The sequence below is a fragment of the Bos javanicus genome, chromosome 5 (genome assembly GCF_032452875.1).
Source record: "Bos javanicus breed banteng chromosome 5, ARS-OSU_banteng_1.0, whole genome shotgun sequence".
Lineage (NCBI taxonomy): Eukaryota > Metazoa > Chordata > Mammalia > Artiodactyla > Bovidae > Bos > Bos javanicus.
Genome location: NC_083872.1, coordinates 29650643 through 29663872, shown reverse-complemented (window position 1 = coordinate 29663872; position 13230 = coordinate 29650643). Strand labels below are relative to the sequence as shown.

Genomic DNA, 13230 nt, shown 5'->3' with positions numbered 1-13230 from the left:
CATGACAAAGAACTGTGTACCAATATAGAGACATCATTAAAATAGTATGTGTCAAAAACAAGTTGCAGATAATAATATCTTCAGTTTTTAGTTCAAAAAAAAAATTCAAAATACTTTTTTACTTGTTGTATATGTATATAAAACTTCAATGAAAATCCACAGAAATATTCTAACAGGACATGTACAAAACTGAGTATCAAAACATTGTTTATAATTAAAAATTGGAGTTTAGAGGATTTATATGTCCAAAGTTAACCAGAGGACCCACACATTTCACTTCTTGGTGTTCATCCAAGAGAAATGGGACATATGTTCTCAGAGACTGGCACAAGGACATGCGTAGCAGCTAAAACTAGTAAATGGCTCAACAGAATGGATAAACAAATTGTAATGATACCCATACAGTGGAGGATGGATAAACCTCAAAAATACACTGAGTGACAGGAGACCAGACACAAGAGTGCATTCTGGATAACTGTTGTCTGAAGGAAATTCTGTTACAGAATAGGAAAAACTTCATCTCCGGTGATAAGAGGGGACTTCTGGGGCAGTAAACATGTCTGACTCGATGGATGTGTGGGTTATATAGGTACATGCATGCATTTGCCATAGCAAATTGAATTCTGCACTCAATGTATATAGATGATACCCTAATTTTGTTTTAATGAGGGGAAAAAAAGGATGATCAGGGAAAATTACTGAAGTGCATTTACCATTTAAAGAATGTGAACTTTTTTCTAACTTTTTTCACCTGGGCTTCCCAGGTGGTGCAAGTGGTAAAGGAGCTGCCTACCAATGCAGGTTAGATGTAATAGACATAATACGTGCCGGGTCGATTCCTGGGTCAGGAAGATCCCATGGAGAAGGGAATGGCAGTCCACTCCAATATTCTTGCCTGGAGAATTCCATGGACAGAGGAGCCTGGCGGGCTGCACTTCATAGAGTGGCAGAGTCAGACACTACTGAAGCAATTTAGCACACACACAGCACACGTTTACCATTTAAAGAATTTGAACTTTTTTCTAACATTGGTTTTTAATGCTTATATTTAGAGAAGCTGCTCGAGAATGTCGCAGAAAGAAGAAAGAATATGTGAAATGCCTGGAAAATCGAGTCGCAGTTCTGGAAAATCAAAACAAAACTCTAATAGAAGAGTTAAAAACTTTGAAGGATCTTTATTCTAATAAAAGTGTTTGATTCTTAAGAAAGAAAATATTTTTGTGGACTTGCCTAAAAATTAGATGGATTTCTTTTTAGTGGAGTTTTATGAATTAAAAGGTCAAAAATGAAGCTTTTTATTTAGGTTTTTACAACTCAAAGAGAAATACCTTACATGAGAGATCTGGTGACAGAGGATAAAGTGGAAAAAGACCTTCAAGGAAGTTACTGGCACAACTGGAAGCTCTGTAAAAATTAAACATACTCAAGAAACATTTGAAATGAACTTTCACCAATTCAAATTTTCTAAATAACAATAGTTGCCAATATTCCAAAAATGGTAGATAAGATGAAATTTGGTAAATCAAATCTTTACAAATAAATCAGTTTACCGTTACAGATTTGCATTTCTGTTTCCTAAAATTTATCTTTCTTCAATTGTGTGTGTGTGTTCTGTTTCTGCCAATAAATTCTACGTTGCAAATAGAAAAGAAAAGCTAATACATAACTAAATATATAAATTATGTATCTTGATTATATATACTTGTTCCGTTGTCAGGTCTCAAATGGGTTTTTAAAAGTCTGTTCGTTGGACTCAGGAGGGGTTTTGAGACTAGGTTAACAATTTTTGAGGCCTTGTCCTAAAAGACATCTAAGGTACATGAATGGAGTATGGTGATTTTGTAACATTTTTTATCAGAAAGGAAAAAGAATTGTTTAAAAGTTTGATACTTTTAAATAGTTTTTTGGTTACTCTGGGAATGGTGATTTTCTACCAATATTTAATAAATTGTTTTTTGATTCTATATTCTGTATGCAGTTGAATATACCTTACTTACTCTGTTGTGCTTTAATAGAATGGAATGTTTACAGGCCCTTAAGATAGAGTATTTTGAAAACCTTCTGAAGATGCATACCAAAGTTTTCCAAGAGGATTTTATAATCAGTTTAATGTAAGGTTTATCAGATTCTAAATACAGTTACTAAGGCAATTTTATGTTAGAGACTATTTTGTAATGTAGTGAATGGTACATTTATAAGAAAAGTGACTGCCAATATATTTTTATAGCTAATCTTTATAAATTCTAAAGTTAAGTTTTTAATGATTATTTTAAATGTTTATATAGTTTGTTAGTAAAAAATATTTTGCATCTCAAAGTATTTTGCATCTCAAAGTATCATTTTTATATTATGGGAAGCAAAGTTTCCAGATTGGCTAATATTTGAATTGTAAGTTTTGTATGCAGTTTATCCAAAGTCAAGAAATGCTGTCAGCACACCAGTGTTCAACCTCTGTATTCCAACTTGTATACACTTTGAAATTGTACTGCAAAACTATTGTGCGCTTCTTATACAATATGTATCATATTGTTGTGTATGAAATTAAAGGACATTTGATAAAATTAAGTTTGCTGAATATAAAATACATTGCTTGATATATGAATGACAAGCTTCCTGATAACCATTTTGTTAATTATACTAACTATAGTGCATTCCTAGTTTTGAAATGATAAATTTACAAATCTGGGCTGCACAACCTATTTTAAGAAGGGGATATGTTTAAATGTTTTGCTTCAGTCAGAACCAATTATAATAAAGATAGCTAAATATTTTGTTCTACAAGTGTTTAGAACATGGTTAAGGGGCCTGTCATGTAGAAATTTTAATTGATAAATCTATTAATTCTAATAAAATTTTTCATTAACAGGGTCAGGGTCTTTTAGAATGGGGCTTTTTGTTGATCTTTTAAAATGGGACTTTTTTTTGTTGATTTGTCAGCAGTTTATGAAAAGAAAGAAAAGTCTGAACACCAGTGAAATTACTTCTATCACTATCCTAAAGCCTGAGTCTCAAAACAGTGGCCCATCAGGCTAAAGAATATTAGGGGTATGGGGTCAGTGGATTATATCAAGAGTGTTTTAAAAGTTAATTTATTGGGTGGATGTTGCATTTGGCTCCAGTAGCCTAGCTCTTAGCAACTGGACATACACAAATACTGTAAACTCTCCACAACCTACACATCTCTGGTGTAGGGTCTTGCTCACTAGTTCACATTATGTAGTTAAGCTGTATGTAACAGGCATGGACAAGCCACTGAGGAGTCCATAAATGCATACCAATTTATGAGGCTTATGACACTTTAAAGGTGATTATACTACAAGCCTGAAATTAAGATTTCAAAAGTTTGAGAGACCAATGAAATTATTTCCTTAGTTCAATTTACTATTGAATTTATAAGTAAATTATCACTTACAGTTTGTTACATTGATGGAAATAACATTACTGCCCACAAATGCATCCTTGAGCATATAAGATTAAAAAAAAAAAAAAAAAATCCCTTTAATTTTATTCCTCTTCTGTGAAGAATGGACATGTGTTAAAGCTTCAGAAATCTTACCATATTTATTTTTTCATTCAGCAATTACTATTTTAAAGTTACTGTGTTTTTCTCCAGTTAAAACATATATTATGCCTTGGAATTATAAAGTTATAATTGCAATTCAGATTCCCAGATGCTGAAATGATACAAACTGAGTGAATTAAAGGAAAAGTCATAGGTTATAGTGAAACAAAATGTCAAAGTATATCAGTCTAATTGCAGTAATTGTATTATTTACTATTACTCAAATTTGGTTTTTATTTTTTAATAAATACTGCCTTTTTTCCCCCAAAACTTTTTCCTATAAAGAAAGTAAAGGAACACTTAAATCAAGGTTGTAGAATTCAGAAGCCCACTCTAGGGAGTGTTTCGCAGAAGTATATTTTTTTGGCCATGCCATGCAGCATGCAAAATAGCATACAGAATATTAGTTCCCTGACTAGGGACCAAAGCCACGACCCTTCAGTGGAAGGGTGGAATCTTAACCACTGGCCCACCAGGGAAGTCCTTGGCAGAAATCTTTGAGAGTCAGTTGAAGGAGATGTAGGCCATTTGACTTTTTTTTTTTTAAGGGATTCTGGTAACTCAGTCCCTTTTTATTCATGTACATTTCTTTACAGCAAACACAGGGATTAGAGACCAAGTCTTTGCCATTTCATGGTTGAGATCCTTTTCCTCAAAATTGATGGATATATGTGATACTTTGCTGCCTTCAATAAGTATATATGTTTTAACATATAAATATACATTTATTACAAAATTGAGTTACCTATATATATAACATGAACAGTTTTACCATTTCCTTAACATCTACTATTTATTGAGTAATTACTATGCATGTGTGTGTGTGTGAAATCGCTCAGTTGTGTCCGACTCTTTGCGACCCCGTGGACTGTAGCCCGCCAGGCTCCTCCGTCCATGCAATTCTCCAGGCAAGAATACTGGAGTGGGTTGCCATTTCCTTCTCCAGGAGATCTTCCCAACCCAAGGATTGAACCCGGGTCTCCCACATTGTAGGCAGACACTTTACCGTCTGAGCCACCAGCATAAGAAACTATTAAAGTAGACATTCATTCTGAAGATACTTATTGAAGGCCTTTTACATGCCAAGCATTACAGGAAGAGTGGCAGACAAGGCAGAGTTGTGTCTCTTATGGAACTTAGGTAAGTACCAGTCTCACAGGATGACATTAATATCTAACTAAGGTTATATGAGTATTAATAACTAGGGATCTGGGATTTAAACCTAACCTCTAACCATTCACTATAAAACAGCACATATACCCTTACCCCCAACAACACACACCTTTATTTTAAACTTGAAGGGGAGCCTGCATCTTCTGCTTTTCTGTACCCTGCCCCCCCAGGTCTAGGGCAGTCCTTACCCGGTTCAAAGGAGTGCTCTATTGTTGTGATAGTCACTATGTCGTGTCCGACTCTGCGACCCCCACGGACTGTGAAAGTCACTCAGTTGTGTTTGACTCTGCAACCCCATGGACTGTAGAGTCCATGGAATTCTCCAGCCCAGAATACTGGAGTGAGTAGCCTTTCCCTTCTCCAGCCTTTACCCTCCAACCCAGGGGTCGGAGCCAGGTCTACCCATGGATTCTTTACCAGCTGAGCCACAAGGTTCCTCTGTCCATGGGATTCTCCAGGCAAGAAGATGAGGGGGTTGCCATTTCCTTCTCCAGGGGATCTTCCTGACCCAGGGATCGAACCCTGGTCTCCCGCACTGCAGGCAGATTCTATAACTAATGTTATTCTACCTAGGGTTACTTGGTAAATAGGGTTTGGACCTCAGCTTGATAAACTCCAAAGTCTGTGGTCTTAATCTAGAGCGTACCTTCTTAACATGTGCTGGAAAGCCTGAAAAGCTTCACTGAATTTGTGCACTAGAATAGCACAGATTTTTAAAGTTCTATTTAAATGTGTCCACTAGATGGCAACCTCCGTTTTAAAAATCACAGAAGTTTTACAAACTTTAAAAATTACATAGAAAACTACACAAGTTAACATATCAAATCCTTGTACATGCACCATTCAGAATTAATAAATGTTAACATTTTGTTGCCTTCAGCTCATTTTCTGAATAGGAAAAAATGCACAGATAAACTCCTCATCTTTCTTTCCCTAGTCCAATTTCCCTCCCTGAAGGAAACCACTATCATGAATTCAGTATGGAACCAGTCCGTGTTTTTATGTTTACTATATGAACCCATAAATAACATGTCAGACTAGTATCTCTTAGAAGTTTATAAATGGTACTTTAATTCCTCAAATGAAAGATCAAGCAGACCAAAGAAAGTTTAGGATTTTAGCTATGATAAAGTAATAACTTTCTTTTGGAAAAAACCTGAATATGAGAGCAATTTTTTTTTTCTCAGCTGACAATTTTCAGAATTTACCATCATTTCTGAAAAAAATGCTTGCCAAGAAAAAAATTTTTTTTTAATTCATAAGATGTGCAAGAAAGCTTAGGCTTAGTTGATAAAACAGTAAACAAAAACAGACCTGCAATGAATTTTAAAAAGAAAAAGTTACATAATTTCTTTCCCCACTACCCACTGCCATCATAAATAAGCAATCAAATAAAATTTTGAGGAATTAACTGCTCAGTGAAGGATGCTAATTAAACATGAAACATGGTGTTTCACAAGCTCAGACTCCTTGCGGAAATGACAGAGGACATTGGAAGACCTGCTCTACTTTTCACTACATTATTTGCATGTTCTAAGAAATCTAGAAATCTATACCCACTAAAAAAATTCTCATTAATCCAAAAGAAACAGGCAGGACAAATTGCCTCCCCCCCAAAATTATAGAAATCTATGGATATTAGTAATCATAATAAATGTAAATGCACTGAGCATTTTAGTTAAAGACTGCCATGTTTGATTAGAAAACAAAATTCAGCTATATGTTGTTTATATCCCTAAAATATAAGGATACAGCAAGGTTGACAGCAATTATTAGCCAAAAGAAAGCACAAAGCATAAATAGCAGATCAGATCAGATCAGTCGCTCAGTCGTGTCCAACTCTTTGCGACCCCATGAATCGCAGCACGCCAAGCCTCCCTGTCCATCACCAACTCCCAGAGTTCACTCAGACTCACGTCCATCGAGTCAGTGATGCTATCCAGCCATCTCATCCTCTGTCGTTCCCTTCTCCTCTTGCCCCCAATCTCTCCCAGCATCAGAGTCTTTTCCAATGAGTCAACTCTTCGCATGAGGTGGCCAAAGTACTGGAGTTTCAGCTTTAGCATTATTCCTTCCAAAGAAATCCCAGGGCTGGCAGCTATATTTATGTTGAACATAAAAAACTATGGCTTGGGACAAAACAGTCACTATAAAAAGATTTTAACTCACTTGGAAGATAAAAATACATCTAAACTTATATGCACCTAATAATACAGGGTCAAGATGTTAAGCAAAATGCAGAAATAAGAGAAAAAAATTCATAATCTTAGTAGAATTTAATATACCTCTCTCATAATTGATACAAAAAGCAGGAAAGTAATCAGTATAGCGGAGAAGGCAATGGCACCCCACTGCAGTACTCTTGCCTGGAGAATCCCAGGGACAGGGGAGCCTGGTGGGCTGCCGTCTATGGGGTTGCACAGAGTCGGACACGACTGAGGCGCCTTAGCAGCAGTAGTAGCAATCAGTATAGAGACTTGAACAATGAAAAAACTTGACCTAACATACTGAATTTCATCATCTGTAAGCCATCACTGATTATAAGACAAGCTATTAAGTACCACTAAGAAGGAAAGGCCATTGCCAGTTAACTGTACCACGCCATTGATGGCCAGATGCATACTTGATTTCAGAGATGTTTCAATGTGGAAAACACATCTTTTAATCAACGAAATTTGATGTAGAAAATGCAACTGTAAATAACACATAAGTATTATTTATGAAAGTAGAACCATATAATATGGGCAATAAAGTAAGTCTCAACAAATTTTGAGGGCTTCCCTTGTGGCTCAGCTGGTAAAGAATCTGCCTGCAATGCAGGAGACCTGGGTTTGATCCCTGGGTTGGGAAGATCCCCTGGAGAAGGGAAAGGCTACCCACTCCAGTATTCTGGCCTGGAGAATCCCATGGACTGTATACTCCATGGGGTTGCAGAGAGTCAGACACAACTGAGTGACTTTCACCAAATTTTCAAAGAGTTGGTTTGATATGGACTATGTTCCATTGGTCTATATGTGTCTATCCTTTCAATAAAACCACTGTCTTGATTACTGTAGCTTTATAATAAGTCTTAAAATCAGGTGGTATGAATTCAAGTTTTTTTTCCCCAAAAAATTATTTTAGCCATTCCAGTTCCTTTGCCTTCTATATGAATTTTAGAATCAGCTGGTTTGTATCTACAAGAGATCCTTCTAGGACTTTGGGGTTGTTAAAAATATATGTAGATTAACTGGGGAAGTACTGACAACTGAACAATATTGAGGCATCCAATCCATAAATACAATATATCTCCACTTAGTGTTTCTGATTTTTTTTTCTTCACTGTTTTGTACTTTTTGGCAGAGACCATGTACATATTCTGTTAGATTTATACCTAATTACTTTTTCTTTTTTCTTATGGGTATTTTAAATGTTTAAATTGTTCTTGGCTAATATATGAAAAGAGAAATTTTGTCGTGGGATCATACTAAATGCACTTAGTAGTTCTGCTGCTGCTGCTGCTAAGTTGCTTCAGTCATGTTTGACTCTTCGCAACCCCATGGACTGCAGCCTACCAGGCTCCTCCGTCCATGGGAGCTTCCAGGCAAGAGTATGGGGTGGGGTGCCATTGCCTTCTCCGTTAGTAGTTCTGATGCTGCTAAGTGGCTTCAGTCGTGTCCGACTCTGTGCAACCCCATAGACGGCAGCCCACCAGGCTCCCCCGTCCCTGGGATTCTCCAGGCAAGAATAATGGAGTGGGTTGCCATTTCCTTCTACAGGTTAGTAGTTCTAGGAGCTTTTAAAACAGATTTTCTTGGGGGATGGGAGGCGGTTTCTATCTAGACAGTGACATTTGTGAATAGAGACAGTTTTATATCTTTCTTTAAAGTATGTCTTTATCTTGCTTTATTGTACTGCCTAGGATTTTTTGTACAGTATTAAATAGCACTGGTAAGAGTGGACTTCTTTTTTTTCCTTTGGTCATGCTCTGTGGCTCGTGGAATCTTAGTTCCTGTCCCAGGGACTGAATCTGGGCCCCGGCCATGAAAGCACCCAGTCCTAACCGTGGACCTCCAGGGAATTCCCACTAGTTAAGGGAATTCCCATACTGTTAAGTCCTAATGCAGTAAAACAAGAAAAGGAGATAAAAGGTATACAGATTGAGAGGGAAGAAATAAAATTTTCTTTGCTCATAGATGATATGATAACCTATATAGAAAATCCAAAAGATTCTACAAAGGAACTCCTGTAATTAATAAGTGATTACAGCAGGGGTGCCGGATACAAGATTCATATACAAAAGTCATTTGCTTTCAGATGTAACAGCAATGAATAACTGGAATTTTAAATTAAAAATATAATACTATTTACATTAACACCCCCCAAAATGAAATACTTAGGTATAAATCTAACAAAATAAGTACAAGATTTGTATGAGCAAAACTACAAAACTCTGACAAAAGAAATCAAATAAGAACTAAATAAATGGACAGGTATTCCATGTCAATGGATAGACAGTTAACACTGTCAGGATGGCAGTTCTTCCAAACTTGTTCTACAGGTTCAAAACAAGCCCAATCAAAACCTCAGCAAATTATTTTGTGGATATTAACTGACTCTAAAGGTTATACAGAGAGGTTAAAAGACTCAGAATAGACAACACAGTATTGAAGGAAAAGAACGAAGTTGAAGAGCTGCCAGTACCTGACTTAAAGACATACCATAGAGCTACGGTAATCAAGATGATATTCACAAAAGGACAGACAGATAGGTCAATCGAATAGAACAGAGAGCCCAGAGACAGACTTCAATAGGTACAGTCAACTAATCTTCAGCAAAGGAGCAAAGGCAATAAAATGGAGCAAAGACAGAGTTTTTAATAAATGATGCTGGAACAGCTGGAGATCCACGTGAAGAAAAAGGTGAATCTAGATATAGACCTGTATCCTCCACAAGAATTACCTCAAAAATGGACCACAGACCTAAATGTAAAACACAAAAGTATAAAACTCTTAGAAGATAACATAGAAGAGGGCTTCCCTGGTGGTCCAAGGGCTAGGACCCCATGCTCGCAATTCAGGAGACCCAGGTTCAATCCCTGGTCAGGGAACTAGAACCCACATGCTGCAACTAAGACCCAGCAACAGTTAACTAAATAAATAACTATTTAAAAAAAAAAAAAAAGGAGAAAATCTAGATGACCTTGGGTTTGGCAATAATTCCAAAAGTATGATCCATGAAAGAAATAGCTGATAAATTAGACTTCATTAAAAGTAAAAGTTTCTGCTCTGTGAAAGACGATGAAAAGAAAAGCTACAGACTGAGAGAAAATATCTACAAAAGACATACCTAACAGAGGACTAGGGGCTTCACAGGTGGTGCTAGTGGTAAAGAATCCACCTGTCAATGCAGGAGACATAAGAGACACAGGTTCGATCCCTGGGTCGGGAAGATCCCACATGCTAAAGAGCAGCTAAGCCCATTTGCCACAACTACTGAAGACCACACACCTAGAGCCTGCGCACCACAACAAAACGTAGCCCTGTTCTCCACAACCAGAGCACAGCCACAGGCAGCAAAGAAGACCCAGTGCAGCCAAGAGCTAATTTTTAAAAAATGAGATTCCACTAACACACTCACTCATTGTTCAGTCGCTAAGACTCTGCGGCCCCATAGACTGCAGCACACCAGGCTCCTCTGTCCTCTACGGTCTCCTGGAATTTGCTCAAACATGTCTGTTGACTTGGTGATGCTATCTAACCATCTCATCCTCTGCCACTCCCTTCTCCATTTGCCTTCAATCTTCCCCAGAATCACGGTCTTTTCCAGTGAGTGGGCTCTTCACATCAAGTGGCCAAAGGACATGATGGAGTTTCAGCATCAATTCCTCCGACGGATATTCAGAGTTAATTTCCTTTAATATTGACTGGCTTGATCTCTGTGCTGCCCAAGGGACTCTCAAAAGTTTCTCCAGCACAATTCAAAAGCATCAGTTCTTTGGCACTCAGCCTTCTTTTTGGTCCAATTCTCACATCCGAACATGACTACTGGAAAAACCAAAGATTTGACTATACAGACCTTTGTTTGCAAAGTAATGGCTCTGCCTTTTTTTTTTTTTTTAATTGAAGCATAATTGCTTTACAGAATTTTGTTGTTTTGTGTCAAACATCAACATGAATCAGTCATAGGTGTACATACGTCTCCTCCCTCTGGAACCTCTCTCCCATCTCCCTCCCCATCCCACCCCTCTAAGTTGATACAGAGCCCCTGTTTGAGTTCTCTGAGACAGATAGCAAATTCCCATTGGCTATGTATTTTATACATGATAATGTAAGTTTCCATGTTACTCTCTCCATACATCTTACCCTCTCCTTCCTTCTCCCTGTGTCCATAAGTCTGTTCTCTATGTTTGTTTCTCCATTGCTGCCTTAGAAATAAATTCATCAGTACCATCTTTCCAGATTCCATATATATGTGTTAGTATATGAACTGTGGTGTTGGAGAAGACTCTTGAGAGTCCCTTGGACTGCAAGGAGATCCAACCAGTCCATTCTGAAGGAGATCAGCCGGGGGGATTTCTTTGGAAGGAATGATGCTAAAGTTGAAACTCCAGTACTTTGGCCACCTCATGCGAAGAGTTGACTCATTGGAAAAGACTCTGATGCTGGGAGGATTGGGGGCAGGAGGAGAAGGGGATGACAGAGGATGAGATGGCTGGATGGCATCACCGACTCGATGGACATGAGTCTGAGTGAACTCCAGGAGTTGGTGATGGACAGGGAGGCCTGCATGCTGCGATTCATGGGGTCACAAAGAGTCGGACATGACTGAGCGACTGAACTGAAACTGATATGATATTTATCTTTCTGATTTACTTCATTCTGTATAATAGGCTCTAGGTTCAGCCACTGCATTAGAACTGACTCAAATGTGAATATTCCACTGTGTATATGTATCACAACTTCTTTATCCATTCATTGGTCAAACATCTAGGTTGCTTCCACGTTCTAGCTATTGTAAATAGTGCTGCAGTGAACACTGGGGTACATGTGTCTTTTTCAATTTTGGTTTTCTCAGGGTATATGCCCAGGAGTGGGATTGCTGGGTCATATTGAGGTTTTGTTCTTAGTTTTTTAAGGAATCTCCATACCATCTTCCATAGTGGCTGTATCAACTTACATTCACACCAACAGTGCAAGAGGGTTCCCTTTTCTCCACACCCTCTCCAGCATTTATTGTTTATAGACTTTTTGATGAGGGCCATTCTGACAGGTGTGAAATGATATCTCATTATAGTTTTGATTTATGTTTCTCTAATAATGAGCCATGTTGAGCATCTTTTCATGTGTTTGTTAGCTATCTGTATGTCTTCTTTGGAGAAATGTCTGTTTAGGTCTTTTCCCCACTTTTTGATTGAGCTGTTTCTTTTTCTGGTATTGAGTTGTATGAGCTGCTTATATATTTTGGAGTTTAATCCTTTGTCAGTTGTTTCATTTGCTATTATTTTCTCCCATTCTGAAAGTTGTCTTTTCACCTTGTTTATAGTTCCCTTTGCTGTGCAAAAGCTTTTAAGTTTAACTACGTCCCACTTGTTTCCTTTTGCTTTTATTTCTGTTACTCCAGGAGGTGGGTCACAGGGGATCTTGCTTTGATTTATGTCATCGAGTGTTCTGCCTATGTTTTCCTCTAAGAGTTTTATAGTTTCTGGTCTTATATTTAGGACTTTAATCCATTTTGAGTTTATATTTGTGTATGCTAGTAAAGTGATGCTCAAAATTCTCCAAGCCAGGCTTCAGCAATACATGAACCGTGAACTTCCAGATATTCAAGCTGGTTTTAGAAAAGGCAGAGGAACCAGAGATCAAATTGCCAACATCTGCTGGATCATGGAAAAAGCAAGAGAGTTCCAGAAAAACATCTATTTCTGCTTTATTGACTATGCCAAAGCCTTTATGTGGATCACAATAAACTGTGGAAAATTCTGAAAGAGATGGGCATACCAGACCACCTGACCTGCCTCTTGAGAAACCTGTACGCAGGTCAGGAAGCAACAGTTAGAACTGGACATGGAACAACAGACTAGTTCCAAATAGGAAAAGGAGTACGTCAAGGCTGTATATTATCACCCTGCTTATTTAACTTATATGCAAAGTACATCATGAGAAACGCTGGGCTGGAGGAAGCACAAGTGGGAATCAAGATTGCCGGGAGAAATATCAATAACCTCAGATATGCAGATGACACACCCTTATGGCAGAAAGTGAAGAGGAATTAAAAAGCCTCTTGATGAAAGTGAAAGAGGATACTGTATTGGTGTTTTTCTTTCTGGCTTACTTCACTCTGTATAATAGGTTCCAGTTTCATCCATCTCATTAGAACTGATTCAAATGTATTCTTTTTAATGGCTGAGTAATACTACAGTATACTAACGCACATATATGGAATTTAGAAAGATGGTAACAATAACCCTGTGTATGAGACAGCAAAAGAGACACCGATGTATAGATCAGTCTTAT

General features: G+C 37.7%; 1 protein-coding gene across 4 annotated transcripts in view; it reads left to right on the top strand.

The window, feature by feature from the left end:
- Positions 1 to 2565, top strand: part of ATF1 (activating transcription factor 1) — a 64442-nt gene extending 61877 nt beyond the window's left edge. For all 4 annotated transcript variants that reach the window (XM_061416128.1, XM_061416125.1, XM_061416126.1 and 1 more), the window contains one exon: positions 1053 to 2565. In XM_061416128.1, the coding sequence (XP_061272112.1) occupies positions 1053 to 1197 (145 nt within the window). In that variant the 3' untranslated portion in view covers positions 1198 to 2565. The remainder of the gene's footprint in view (positions 1 to 1052) is intronic.
- The last annotated feature ends 10665 nt before the right edge of the window (positions 2566 to 13230 follow it).